Source organism: Aspergillus alliaceus (assembly GCF_009176365.1).
Source record: "Aspergillus alliaceus strain CBS 536.65 unplaced genomic scaffold BDW43scaffold_43, whole genome shotgun sequence".
Lineage (NCBI taxonomy): Eukaryota > Fungi > Ascomycota > Eurotiomycetes > Eurotiales > Aspergillaceae > Aspergillus > Aspergillus alliaceus.
Genome location: NW_022474726.1, coordinates 100,746 through 114,764, shown reverse-complemented (window position 1 = coordinate 114,764; position 14,019 = coordinate 100,746). Strand labels below are relative to the sequence as shown.

The window sequence follows — 14,019 nt, the reverse complement described above, 5'->3', positions numbered from 1 at the left end:
CTCGGCAGGAAGTGTCGAAAAGGGTAAATTAAGGGCTTTTATCGGCGAACCCGAAGACAGCAATTCATAGTCGGCTCCCTCCGCTTTTCAATAATGCATTGGATCAATCGAAATCAAATCCACCCACTAGTCAGTTTCCATGTTTTAGACAGTTGGAATACATTATAAATCGGTCGGACGGGTATTTACGGTACCGCTGGGTACGATATAATACACTAACTATGTGGGTCTTCTGTTCTTCAATCGAAGATTTTTCCTGATAAAAAAGACACAGATCAATAATCCAATAATAATTGAGACATGGGTCTTACTTGTTTTCCAGTCTTCGATAACCAATTGATTAACTAACTATTTGTCTCGGAGTCACAATAGCGGTGGACTTGTTATTGTAATACGTCACGGACTATTGGGGTAATCTTGACGGATTATCAAGAATCAGGGTCTGGTCATGTGGGGACTGAAGCACCTCAGTTAGGGTCTTGCATTGTTACCGGTTATTATCTTATTGAATTTTCCCCGTGGGTTTCATTGGTTTTTTGTGGTGTGGTGATAGTTCGTTACTTTATTATGGATGCGTAGATATACATACGGAGAATATTTTACCAAAATAATCTATGGTACTCCTACATACTATTCAACGATGTCCAATATCACCCAAATACTATAAAATAAGAGAAGAAGACCCACTGGTCGATCCCGATCAACAGAAAATCCGGCATATAAGAGTTCGCCGAGAGCTCGGGAAGCGCAGCTACCACATATTCTATCCATCCATCCTTTCCTACGTACAAGTTACTTGTAGATACGTGTCCAAAAACCCCAGAGGTTCAACGATCATTTTTCGATATGTAGGTAGCATTCTAAAGGAATGCTATTAAGAATTGAATAAAATACATTTCTATCTCCCCATCTTTCCCGCGCCACGTATTACATCATGTATCGAAGTAACCTTATCCCTTAACCTAGCATAAGCATAATATGCTTTCGTGTCCGTTCCCCCGTGCAAGATTTCACGATGTCTGAACGACTGAACTGAGGAGCAAACCGAACTCTTACAGGTTAAGAGCGACCGCGCCCATCAGGAGGACGGCGGCGGAGACGGGTGCAGAGAGGGAAGCACCAGCGCCGGTGGAGATGGGGCCGCTGCCGGAAGAGGTACCGCTGGCGGAACCGCTCTTGGAAGCAGAGGCACGGGCGGAGGAGGAAACTGTCGTCGACAGAGTGTTAGTACCGGTGACAGTGCTCACACCGGAGGTCAAAGACTGGGTTGCGGTGGTGATGTGGCCAGTGGAAGAGGCAGTCTTGGAGGAGGCAGTCTCAGAGGAGGAGGTAGTACCAGTAGAGGAAGCAGTGGCAGTGCCAGTGGTGGAGGAGGCGGTCTTGGTCTCGCTGGCAGAGGCGGAGGAACTGGAGTCGGAAGAGCCCTCGACGTTGAACTGCTGGGACTGGGCGAGGATGCCGCTGTTCTTGGCGGAGTTGGACAGGAAGTTGATCTGGTAGCCCTTGCTGCACGGGGGGTCAGTCTACCGTGTGGGAATAAAAAGTATTCCGGTCGCCACTTACCCGTTGGTCAGGTCGGAGAGGCCGGAGACGCTGTAGGAGCCCTTGGAGCTGTCAACGTCGGAGGCGATCTTCTGCTCAACACTGGGGTAGACGGCGTTGTTGACGATGTAAAGATCGAAAGAAGAGGGGTCGGTACTGGGGCGTGTTAGTAGAGGATACAGGACAGCAAATGACAGCCGTGATGAGCATACTCGACAGCGTCCCACTTCACAGTGAAGGATTTGGAGAGGTCAACATCCTCACCCTTCTTGGGCTCGGTGACCTGGAGCGCTATTCGCGGTTAGACTGGTGTTTCACCAATATAGTACAACTTGGGGAAGACAAACCTCCAACGGAAGCAGCCAGAGGCAAGAGAGAGACGGCGTAGGAGAGACGCATGGTGGCTGATTAAATGTCCGAAAGGATGGAAATATTAAAATATGGGGTTGATAAAACCGAACGAGGGAATCTAAAGTTGGATGAGTGTAGTAAAGACGGAGTGAAGAAAATGAGATTACGACGGAGGAAGTTGCGTTTAAATAGCGGAATGAGGGAATCACTATGTCTCAGTCTATTGGAAAATCTATAAAATGATATTGACGGATCGGCCAGGAAAAAAAAGAAAAAAGAAAATAGAAAAAGCTTTCAAGATCCACTGTCAGAGAGCGTTACTATAATTGTACGTGCAGTACATTGCTCTTCCACGGAGTAACACACTGCCCAATTCACAACTGGAGACACTAAATATAGAATACCTGACGAGGTACAAAGGTGAGGTTTCTGATGACAACCTTGGGCATTACACCCATGGTCTCAGAAGTGGGATTGGACTAGTTTCAGACCTGTTCGCCTATTGCTGAGCGTCCGAGAGGCAAAGGTTGGCAGTTCTTTAGGGCTCCCGGACGTACCGTAGCTGCGCCACTAGTTCGGGCTTGGCAGGGCACAAGTCATGGAATACAAGACGACCGATAAGATACGAGCAGGATTTCCGGGTATTTGTGACGCTTCTTCCGACCAACCGCTTTGCGTGGATAAGTTGTGATGCCATGATCACTCCGGATGGTGCTGTCCATTGAACCGACGGCCGCTTCGTATTAGAAACTCCCCTGGATCCTTCCTTGAATTTGGCTTCTCCTGATTATATTGTATTAATCCTAGACTACCAGTACTTATGCCGACCAAAATAAAACCTGATCTGGCGTGGCCGTCCCTCATTGGTGTGGTGTGAGTTGGCCACGCCGGATCTTCAAGAGCTACAAGGTTTATAAATGGTTGTCTCTCATGTTTCTCATTGTCAATCAACGCCACGAGATGCGGTCCAAAACATGAATTTGTACTATGCGTATACTCAGAAGAGTCCCGAGGCCTGAATCAAGTTGACTGACCACACGGCCATATGCCGGAACCGGAACCAATATTGATCCGGATAAGGGTTGCGACTCTTATCAACCGGGACTGATGTCATTGCAGATTCCCAGAACAACTCTCGAGATATGATATTTCGGCGAGTGTTTTGATTTCTTTCGACAGCATTTGTCGATTCTCTAGTAGATACGGCAGAGTATCGGCAGCGTCACAAAAGGACTGGGAATTCAAGAGAGTGCACATCATCACCTTGGCGTCATGGAACATCGACGGACTTGGGCATCATAGCCACGTCATGGACTCGGATAACGAACAGGAAAAGAAAGATTGCCGAATCCAAGGTCAGCTTCATACAACTTATAAAATATATACAAACATGTCATTGCGTCCTCTGGCTAACATCCTCGCGCGTCAAGGTCCCCGATTCCACCGGAGAAACCTATCCACGCACCATAACATGAAGATCGCGATCACAGGGGCTCGCGGTACCGTCGGTAGTGCCGTTGTCAAGGCCGCAGCAGACGCCGGTCATGCAACAGTCCAAGTTGACCGGACCGACACCAAGTACGACGGGACCCCGAACTCGGAGATGAAAACCGCAGACACCGCCAACGACTACAAGGCCACGCGCGAGGCCTTTCGCGGCTGCGACGCCGTCATCCATCTGGCCGCCATTCCGAACCCGATCGATAAGGACGATGATCTCGTGCACAATAACAACGTGAACTCGGCGTTCAACGGATTCCGGGCCGCCGCCGAGCTTGGGATCAAGAGGTTCTGCTATGCTTCGTCGGTCAACGCGATCGGGTTGGAGTACGCTACGCGACCGCTAAAGTTCGATTACTTTCCCATTGACGAAGAAGTGACGCAACGTCCGACGGACGCGTATGCCTTGGCGAAAGATGAAGCGGAGATGCAGGGGAAGGCGTTTGCGCGATGGTTCCCCGGGATGAACATTGCATGCGTGCGCATCCACGCGGTCGCATCGCGGTCGGAAGCGCAGAAGGGACACGCCGAGGACTGGGATAACTCCGCGGTGAAGAGTCTATGGGGGTGGGTGAGCGCCCAGGCCACGGCGAGAGCGTGTTTGCTGGCGGTGGAGAAGAGTGAGAAGTTGAATGGGTGCGAGGTCTTCAATATTGTTGCGCCGACGACGACCCAGGACACACCGTCACGGGAGCTCGCGAAGAAGTATTATCCTGACACCGAGATTCACGGCGAGTTCCCGGCCAACCAGTCATTCTTCACAACGGAGAAGGCGCGCAGGATTCTGGGATGGGTTCATGAGGAGAAAGAGTAACATCTCAAAACTACCAACTGTCATTAGAGTCATATTCTGAATTTATCTGTATAAAATAGGATGCTTCAATCGCGATGTTCACTGTGACATGTGCCTGGGCCCAGAAATAGGTCCGGAAGAGTAGCTACATAGCTTAAGTGCATCAGACTGTCAACGGCGAAGACCACAAGAAAATGAGGAGCAAAAAGGTTCGCAACGGCTCTATTTCGAGTCCAGATGGTCAAGGTTTCCCCCACCTTGCTAACCGGTCAAGAATGCAAGGAAATGCTGATCTTTTTCCAACTTCCATCCAATCATATATATTCCGAGAATACCCTCGGGTGGGGTGCATTTGACACATCTGATGCAGATACCACCCGATCTTGCGGGGTCCAGACGATGGGTTATCACGTCGTCTTAGCCTTTTTAAGGGCGTGGCTGTCGCCCTTTCATGTAGAAAGATTTACACGCTGCAAGACTCTGACAAAGATCTAATCATGAGCTCACCACTTCTATCAAACGCGAAGATCCGCGAATATAGGAATCTGATCCGAAATCATGGCGACGACTTCATCAAAAAGATGCCCAAGGTGGAGATGCACGTCCACATTGAGGGAACCATGATGCCAGACCTGCGGTGGTCGCTCGCACAGCGCCATAAAGAGCCTATACCCAACCCCAGAACCGGAAAGCCTTGCCGGGATTTATCGGAGCTGCAAAGCATGTATGAACTACTCCATGACCTCGAAGAAGGAGGCGTGGAGGGCGGAATGCTCCGGTTTTTCGATCTCTACTATGGCGGATTTGAAGTCTTGCGGGACGAGGAAGACTTTTACCGGCTTGCGATGAATTATTTCCACCGTGCGGCGGAGATGAACGTTCGATATTGCGAACCGTTTTTTGACCCCCAAGGGCATACGCGGAGGGGTGTGTCTTGGGAAACCATGATGAAGGGCTTTCGGAGGGCTCAGTTGGAGGCGACGGAACAATTAAATGTAGAGATGAGTATTCTTTCAGGAGAAATCCGACTAGACTGATGCTACTGACAGGTCCAGTCCCAGTGGATCATGTGTTTTCTGCGAGACATGTCCCCGGAATCAGCCATGTCCCATTACACCGACGCCCTTCCGTATCGCGATATGATTGCCGGAATTGGGCTCGACTCGCTGGAAACAGACCGACCACCGCTACTGTTCGAGGAAGTATTTCGTCGCGCGAGAAGAGACGGTTTCAGGATCACCTGTCACTGCGATGTCGGCGCAAAGGACTCTCTCCGCCATATTGCCCAAGTGCTCGACCAGCTCGGTGGCACCGGAGCAGACCGAATTGACCACGGTCTGCATGCTGCGGATGATCCTTCTCTTCTCTCCAGAGTAAGAGAAAAGGACCTGGGGATGACGATCTGCCCATGGGGGTACCTGTGCTACTCGGGCGAGAGCAAAATTCTGGAACGTGTTCGTATTCTGCACGATGAAGGCATCAAGATTGCGATCGGCAGTGACGACCCAGCCTATATGGAAGATATTTGGCTTAACCATAGTCTCTACCTGCTCCGTGAATTATGCCATTTCACGGATGAGGACTTCTTAGTGCTTCAAAGGAATGCGGTCGATATATGCTGGGCTTCTACTGGCACCAAAAGGCAAATCATAGCGGAACTGGAGGGATTCCAGAAGTCAAAGCCACGGATGCTCGTTTAGCCATGTCTGTTACTCTTAGCATAGCTGGACAATGGCAGCCATAGGAAGTAGTAAGCTATGAATTAAAAAATCCCTACTCATCTTGGGTACAAAATTCCCCGACTCGGCGCCATGAAACCTATCTTCAAACAGGATCCCGCCAAGTCGTCCCATCTTGGCAGCCCCGCCAATCCTCGGCCATTAAATTGGCCAGGTTCGCAGGTCTAAAAACGTAGAATGTCGACCTGGAAGACAGAAATCGTAGAGTAGACCTCAAGAAATGTTACTGCCCGCTTGCTTTTCCCGACCCATCTCCTCCCTTCGATCGCTGCATTGGAGATGGAGAGGTTTCGCCACGAGAAGAGACAGAAACAATAACAGACTGTCAAGCCGCCTGCTGGATGTGTTCCTGCGCACGTGGGACTTGGGCTTCACCAGCTTCGGTGGACCTCCGGTACATTTTCGCATTCTGCACGAGAGATTTGTGCAGGGAAAGGGGGGGAAGGAGAAATGGGTAGATGAACAGACCGTAGGTTAGACGTTTTGATTGTGGATATTCCGATCTGTTCACTGATAATAAATTTATTGCAGTACCAGGAGCTCTTCGCCCTATGCCAGGGCTTGCCTGGCCCAGCCAGCACGAAGATGCTCTTCTGCCTCACTTTGCTACATGCTGGATTCATTCCAGCACTACTAGCCTTCTTACTTTGGAGGTAGGCATCGATAACCACGTTAATCAGCCCCTTTGCAACTTACAAATTACAGTATGCCGGGAGCAATTGGCATGTATTCTCTCGCCATCGGGGTCCAGAAGATCGGCGATACCCTTCCTTCAATGGTCTATGCGCTTCTATCGGGGTTGAACTCCTCAACTGTGGGCATCATCGCCCTTGCCGCGGTGCAACTAGCTGAGAAGGCAATTTATGATAAGCTGACCCGTATCTTGGTGATATTCGGGGCCTGTGCAGGACTGTGCTACAACGCCCTGTGGTACTTCCCACTATTACTAGTTATCGGCGGCGCGGTGACAGTTCTCTGGAACGGATGGATGAGCCAACGCATCCGGAAGATGGAGCTGGCGTGGAAGAGAAGACACAGCTCACAACCTGCCACTGACACAGAATTATCAACCATACAGAGCATCCCGATGGAAGAAGGACAAACTGTCGCCCTCGACAATACGACCTCTTCTCAAAACAACCTAATCCGGCCCCGAAACGTCGCTCCTAGAACCGGCTCCCTCCCCCAAACCTCAGCAGATTCCCCCAACAACAACATAGAACCACACCACCAAGAAACCCACACCGTCCCCCTTTTAACAGGAATCCTCCTCACAATCTTCGTCTTCGGTAAGTCTCTTCCTCAGCCCCCCAGTCCAAACCCACCAGCAATAAAAGAAGAAACCAAACTAACAAATAACCAAAAGCAATCCTAACCACCCTCCTCCTAACCAAATCCCTAACCCTCCCCCCACCCCTCCCCCTCTCCCTCCTCACAAACATGTACCTAGCAGGCACAATAATCTTCGGCGGCGGCCCCGTGGTAATCCCCCTTCTCCGCACCTCCGTCGAAACATGGGTCCAAAGCCGCGATTTCCTCCTCGGCCTAGCCCTAATCCAAGCCTTCCCCGGCCCGAACTTCAACTTCGCAATCTTCCTCTCCACTCTCGCGGTTCAGGGATCCGCGTACCCGAGTATCCTCGGCGCGGTACTCGGTGGAGTGGGGATATTTTTCCCCGGTCTAGCACTGGCGGTGTCGGTGCAGAGTTTCTGGGGCGTGTTGAGGAGGAGGAAATGGTTTGTGGATTTTTTGAGGGGGGTTAATGCTACGGCTGTGGGCTTGGTGTTTACGGCTGTTTACAGGCTTTGGGAGATTGGGTTTTTGACGGAGGAGATGAGTAGCGGGGGTAGTTTGGGGAAGAAGCCGTGGTGGGTTGTTGTTGCGACTGTTAGTTATGCGGGGGGGAGGTGGTTTGAGCTGCCTGCTGTTGGGGCGATTGTTTGTGGTGGATTGCTGGGGCTGGCTTGGTTTGGGGTTGTGCGGTGATTTAGGTAGGGAGATAGTGGTCGTTTTGGCGGTTCTATCTCGTTCTTCGTGGTGTGTGTTTATTGCTGAGGGGTGAGGTTGGGAGGTGGAGCTGGGGTTTGAGTATCTGCTCGAATATGGTAAGGTGAGAGGTGGATATAGACATCTGATGAAATTGTATGTACTTGGCCCCGTAGTAACTTTTGAGGAGCTACCCACTTACTTCATATCTCATAGTATACAAATGACGAGTGGAGATTAATATTACACACCCCGGGTATCCACCACCTCAGGTAGAGCCCAATACTTATAATGTACAAGTCGTATGCTCACTCATAAGGACAATCATGTAGCCTTATCCAGGGCCTGCCCCAGACACATCTCATAATAGATCCCCCGTCGACGAAGCAACTCCTCATGCGTCCCCTGCTCCTTAATCCATCCACTTACAAGCACAAAGATCCGGTCCGAATGCTTGATCGTCGACAAACGGTGCGCAATTGCAATAGTCGTCCGACCATCCTTAGCCTGATCCAAAGCCGCCTGAACAATCCTCTCACTCTCGGTATCGAGCGCGGACGTAGCTTCATCGAGCAAAAGTAAACGCGGCTGACGGATAAGCGCCCGGGCAATGGCTATGCGTTGGCGCTGACCACCGGAGAATAGAGTCCCTCGTGAACCGCACGATGTCCCCAGTCCGTCTGGTAAGGAGGAGACGAAGTCGAAGATGTTAGCCTGGCGACAGGCCTCATGGATCTGGTCTTCTGTTGCTTCTTCTTCAAGTCCTAGAGCGATGTTCTCTCGGATGGTCCCCTGATAGAGGACTGGTTCCTGTTGGACCAGGGATAGCTGGCTTCGGTAGGGGGCGAGTGCCATGTTGCCTATATCTGAATTGTCGAGCCGGATGTGCCCGGATGTCGGGTTATAGTATCGTTCTAAGAGGGCGATGAGACTTGACTTCCCGTGGCCGGAGGGTCCGACGAAAGCTACGAATTGGCCGGGGGTTATCTGTTGTTTTATTAGGATAACTCATAGAAGAGGATCTTGGGTAAGTGATGCATACTTCAATATTGATATCGTTTAACACAGGTCGAGCTGGGCGTGTTGGATATCGGAATCCTACTTCTTGCAATGCCACATGGGCGGCTAGGCCCTTTTCCCCGGGCGCGTGATCAGATGGTCCATCCTGGACATCTGGTTGCAAAGAACGTAGCCAGAAGATGTAGTTGCATGCTACCTGCGCTTTTGTAAAGCCTACTCGCCGTCAGTAGTTACAGGGAACGTGGGGGTTGGTGACTCACTGGTACTAAACATGAAGAATTGCGCTGCTGATTCACCGGAGAGGATGGCTCCAATGGTAGTGATATACAGCTGCGTACTGGAGTACTCGCCTGTCGATAACAAGCGACCTCCATACCTGTTTCTCCCAGTAAACATATGAAGCCAATACCATGAGGAAAACATACCAGAAGCTCAACGCCATAGCGAGCAATGAAAGAGACTGCGAAAGGGCTAACCAGAACATCGTCCAGGTCAACGACTTGATGGATCTTCGTTCAATGCCCGCCAACTTGTCGGTGTATTTGTACAGGATCACTCGCTCAATCGCCAATGATGCGACGGTTCGAATCGCAGATACTGCCTCACCGGCCAAACCTGCACTTTCGGAGAACCTATGCAATGTCGCCTCATCTAAGCGGAACTCGAGACGGATTCGGAGATAGCCACAGGAGATTATTGGGATCACTACCCCTGCGACAACGGCCAATCCAAGTTTCCATCCAACCGCTATGGAGAGGATGGAACTAGCGATGACATTTACTATGCCAATGATAACGATACTGATGTTAATGCCTAGCAGCTCTTGCAGGCTGGCAGGCTTCGAAGCGAGTTCGGAGATCAACGAGCCGGTGGTGTGCTGGGGCTGGTCGTAGAAGGTCATATCTTGTCGGATATAATCCTGGAACATCTCCATTCGGTACGTATACACTATACACTTCCTAGTTATGAGTATAGCGATCGACCATAACCCATTCTGAGTGCACTTACGTTGCAGATCACATTCGAAACCCACCCAAGTATCCCATAGACAAACAAAATGACGAGAGCAAGCACAAAGAACATGAGTGCAAAGAAATCACCTTTTTCGACCATCTTGCTCGTAGGTGTGATCTGAAAGACATCCAAGACCTTAGCGAAAATGACCGCAAGGGCAGGGTAAATGCCACCTGTTTGAGCATTAGACTAGCGAGGAGGTCACGGTCCAGTGGCGAATACGTACCCCCGACAATGCAGGTTAACAGTGAGATAATAAAGTGCGGCCATAGTTCGCGTCGTTCGGAGAGTAGGACAGTCAGACACTGAATTAGGCTGCGGCTGCGGGCAGATGGCGCCTTCAATCTTTCCACACGCGCGACATCTTTGCTACGGTCTTGCTGTCCTGAAATGACCGCTGTGATAGCATTGTTCGCTTCAGCCTTCTCCTCCTCGGATAGGTTTCCGTCATCGTCGACGGTACCTAGATCCTGTGCCTCGATAAGACGATGGTAAGTTCCTCCTGCAGCATTGAGCTCGTCGTGGGTTCCAATTTCCACAATTTCTCCCTGCGACAGAACCACAACCTGATCCGCCTTCCTGATTGTCGAGAGTTTATGTGCGATCGTGATGGTAGTTCGCGATGCTGATACGTTGTCCAAGGCCTCTTGCACAATCTTCTCGGCCTGTGTATCCAAAGCACTCGTAGCTTCGTCGAGAATCAGCACTTTTGGATCAGAAACGATACTCCGCGCAATCGCGACACGCTGCTTCTGACCCCCAGACAGCATTGTGGCGCGTTCCCCGACTTGGGTGTCGTATTTCTATGTTCAGCGTTAGCAGCGCAATACATATGCAACCAAATAGAACATACCTCCGGTAAAGCCTCAATGAAGTCATGGGCATAAGCAGCTTTACACGCTGTAATGACTCGCTGTAACTGCTCCTCCTGGGAAGCGTCGGCATATTCTGTTCCCGCTAGACCGTACGCTACATTTTCGAAGATTGTGGCGTTAAACAATGTGGGCTCCTGTGTAATACCCATGAGTTTCATACAAGAAAGCACGCAGAAAACTGATGAGCCTAACCTGCTGAACAATGCGAATATGAGTCCGCAACCACTGAATATTAAGCTCTGTAATATCCACCCCGTCAAGCGTGATTCTCCCATCCTGGACATTGTACCATCGCTCCAACAGCCCGGTCACAGTACTCTTACCAGAGCCACTAGGTCCGACCAAAGCCGTTGTCTTGTTGGCAGGAATGGAGAGTGTGAAGTCTTGGAGAACTGGGATCTGAGCGCGAGTGGGATACGAGAATGAGACGTTGGAAAATTCAATATTCCCCTCACAAGCGTTGGGCTTCTTGCCCTCCTGCGACAGCCCATCGATCGGAGACTTGCGGTCAATGATTTCCCACAAGCTCTGTGCGGCTGAGGCTGCCTTGGTGATTTGGACGATTTGCGGTGCGATCTGCGTCATGGCTGTGGCGGCTACTATGATAGCAAATATGACACTAGAAAAGCCAAAGAAGGCAAGTCAGCTACAAGGTTAGACCGGCTGGGAAAGGGAACGGGTTCAAATCCTACGTGATGATATTGCCCGGTTCCTTAATCTCACCCCTGGCATACATACGAACTCCCTGCCAAAACGCAAGGCTATATCCGGCGTAGGTGCAGAAGTACTCGGTTGAGTATAAAATCGCCACGTTGAGCGACTGTGCAAGACCCAGACGCTTCGCTTCCTTGGAGTGGTCATCGTATTTAGTTGTCAACCTGGAAAAGGCGGAAAAGGCATGCACTGTCTTCATGCTGCCGAGAACTTCCTCAGCCAAGGTTCCGGCGATCGAGTTAATATGGAGGATTCGATTCTCTTGCTTGACAAGAATACCGGCACAGATAGTAGTCACGATCAGGATGGCCGGGGTGATGCAGATTGTGATCAGCGTCAGTTTCCATTGCACGACGAAGGCCACAATGAACGCTGCCACAAAGGTCGCTGTGCCCTGCACCGCGAAACCTAGCTTCTCTGAGATCCCTTGGTTGACTAGATTGCCATTGGCCGTTAGTTGTACAACGGAGGAACCACTCTCGTTGGCATCGAAGAAGCCGATATCTTGTTGCAGCAGGTGGGTCAAGAATGTCGTCCGTAGGGATTTGGTCGTTCGCACGGCAGAGACAGACAGGCATAACTACGACCGGGGAAAATTAACCTTCAACACAGGCTCAATTTAATAGGGTACATAAGACCTACAGTCCACGTATACACTAACACGAACTTTCCGATGAAGAGATACACAAAGTAGAGTCTATGGCGCGTTATCAGTATCCAAAGCCAGCTTAGGAACGTATCGCCTGGTTTGACTACACTTACGTGAAAGTGTTCAGTGACGACCGGAACTCGCTTTGAGTATTGGAACCAGCCGCGAAGTTATTGAAGTTAGTGATCATTTTCCCAAACAGTATGTCCATTAGGGGCAGAGCTGCGCCCGCGCCGATGGCGCCCACCAAGGCGAGAACATTGAGAATCCAGCCGACAGCGTCGGTGTAGGAAAAGATCCTGAGATAGCTCCTGAATCCACCCTGAGCTGACGTACTGATCTCACCCGAGCTGTCTTGCTTGTGGCAATTTTCGTCCATGAGTGTAACAGAGGTCTCATTGTTCGTTGTCGCTAAAGGGTCATCTTGAGCCGCCATAGCGAGAGTATGCGTACGGACATATTCAAGGAATGCTCATTCAACCGACCTGTAGGGCGAATATATAGATCCACTTACTTCTTCTGCAGGGTCATAAGCTAGGGACTAAAATTTAGGCAGGAAAGTCCTTAAATTCCACTTAATACGAGGGATGTTACTATCAGATACGAGTCACTCTTCGGACCCCTCGGATTCCGACACTAAACTAATAATTGAATGCGATCTTAACACAGCCCACTCACTATACTCATATTCTTAATTGCGAGAATAATTCCCACTGGCCAGGTCGACTGGGAATGAAAAAGCTTCCAATGAGGAGGTATGTTCCCAAAGTACTCAAACTGCGCTAGTAAAGTAAGGGTCTTACCTTAATAAATAGCATAGGATCAACCTCGCATCAACCTCATGAAGGTGATGGATTATGTGTATTATTTTTCATTATTTTCCATCATTCTATCAAGGAAAAAAGAGGATATGAGACCATTCAGGATAGGAGTTCTGACCGCTGACCGCTATTCATGATTTCTTCTTTTTTAATGATCCTATCTGTCAGAGATATCTACTAAACAGGGTAAAAGACCTGCCGACTAGGTAAGGATATGCAGGCTACGGAGTACTCTTTTCGTCAAGCCGTCGACCGCCGATCGGTGACTCAAATCAAGCCTGGGCTCTTCCGGAGACAAGGAGAATGGCTTTTCCAATGCCAACTTCATCTTGAAGAGCGATGCCTCTAGACTCAATGTGTTCTATCGGGGTCTTCGGGGATCTGCACACATCTTATATCTTGTGGGCCGACCTCACCTAATCGCCCTGGTGGGTTTCATGTAAGTATGACAATTTATTTCCCCGATTGGGATAGAGAACGTTAGGGCACAGAAACTCCGTATACACAACAACCAATAATATCTTGCCAAGGCATTGAATGGGTGGGTTTGAGAAACTGAGTCATTGAACCCAAAACGGCAATATCTTGGCCAAGTCTCGGGCCAAAGCTTACATGGCGTAAATTTCGCTCAGACACCATATGATTAAACTTGATTTACTTCCAGGAACTCACAAAGCATGTCTGTTTAAAGTTTAGGGGATGCATCTGGATTGACGTAATGCCCTAATTTTGGCCACAATCTCAAGTCCATGACCACCTTTGAAAGAGTTACGGATCACTACAGCCGTCCCACGTAGAAGCGCTGTAGGGTAGTATCCCTATATCCAGCCTGCCGTTACAGCGGGTGAGAAGACTATTCTCAGTGATCGAAACCCGCTCAACCGCACACCAATTAACAGTGCCCCTTATAGTAGCACCAATCAAGGTCATCGGGGTCCAGAAGAAATAGGATTCTTTTACCTCGGTGCACCATCTTCACAGCCGACATCATAGACAAGGATGGTAGAGTCTATTA

General features: G+C 49.9%; 5 protein-coding genes across 5 annotated transcripts; 3 read left to right on the top strand and 2 right to left on the bottom strand.

The window, feature by feature from the left end:
• Positions 1-547: 547 nt before the first annotated feature.
• BDW43DRAFT_285818 (GPI anchored serine-threonine rich family protein) lies at positions 548-2,205 on the bottom strand. Its single transcript, XM_032042977.1, has 5 exons — positions 1,890-2,205; positions 1,755-1,833; positions 1,564-1,698; positions 1,337-1,506; positions 548-1,207 (listed from the first exon to the last, which is right to left on the bottom strand). The coding sequence occupies exons 1-5, from the start codon at positions 1,939-1,941 to the stop codon at positions 1,053-1,055; spliced, it is 591 nt and encodes a 196-aa protein (XP_031897199.1). The 5' UTR covers positions 1,942-2,205; the 3' UTR covers positions 548-1,052.
• Positions 2,206-3,364: 1,159 nt separating this feature from the next.
• On the top strand, positions 3,365-4,207 carry BDW43DRAFT_302465 (NAD-dependent epimerase/dehydratase family protein; the record flags this gene model as incomplete). The annotated part of the gene is made up of 1 exon (XM_032045241.1): positions 3,365-4,207. One exon carries the CDS (start codon positions 3,365-3,367, stop codon positions 4,205-4,207), a length of 843 nt encoding a protein of 280 aa, XP_031897198.1.
• A 476-nt stretch (positions 4,208-4,683) lies between these two features.
• Positions 4,684-5,886, top strand: BDW43DRAFT_302464 (adenosine deaminase family protein; the record flags this gene model as incomplete). Its single annotated transcript, XM_032045240.1, has 2 exons — positions 4,684-5,181; positions 5,236-5,886. 2 exons carry the CDS (start codon positions 4,684-4,686, stop codon positions 5,884-5,886), a joined length of 1,149 nt encoding a protein of 382 aa, XP_031897197.1.
• Positions 5,887-6,131: 245 nt separating this feature from the next.
• On the top strand, positions 6,132-8,020 carry BDW43DRAFT_166282 (putative chromate ion transporter). Its single transcript, XM_032038667.1, has 4 exons — positions 6,132-6,394; positions 6,457-6,578; positions 6,631-7,214; positions 7,292-8,020. The coding sequence occupies exons 1-4, from the start codon at positions 6,146-6,148 to the stop codon at positions 7,909-7,911; spliced, it is 1,575 nt and encodes a 524-aa protein (XP_031897196.1). The 5' UTR covers positions 6,132-6,145; the 3' UTR covers positions 7,912-8,020.
• Positions 8,021-8,235: 215 nt separating this feature from the next.
• BDW43DRAFT_314044 (ABC transporter ATP-binding protein) lies at positions 8,236-12,619 on the bottom strand (the record flags this gene model as incomplete). The annotated part of the gene is made up of 11 exons (XM_032047719.1): positions 8,236-8,898; positions 8,954-9,144; positions 9,192-9,307; positions 9,357-9,886; positions 9,940-10,118; positions 10,172-10,748; positions 10,799-10,954; positions 11,013-11,439; positions 11,513-12,114; positions 12,177-12,231; positions 12,297-12,619. 11 exons carry the CDS (start codon positions 12,617-12,619, stop codon positions 8,236-8,238), a joined length of 3,819 nt encoding a protein of 1,272 aa, XP_031897195.1.
• Positions 12,620-14,019: the final 1,400 nt, after the last annotated feature.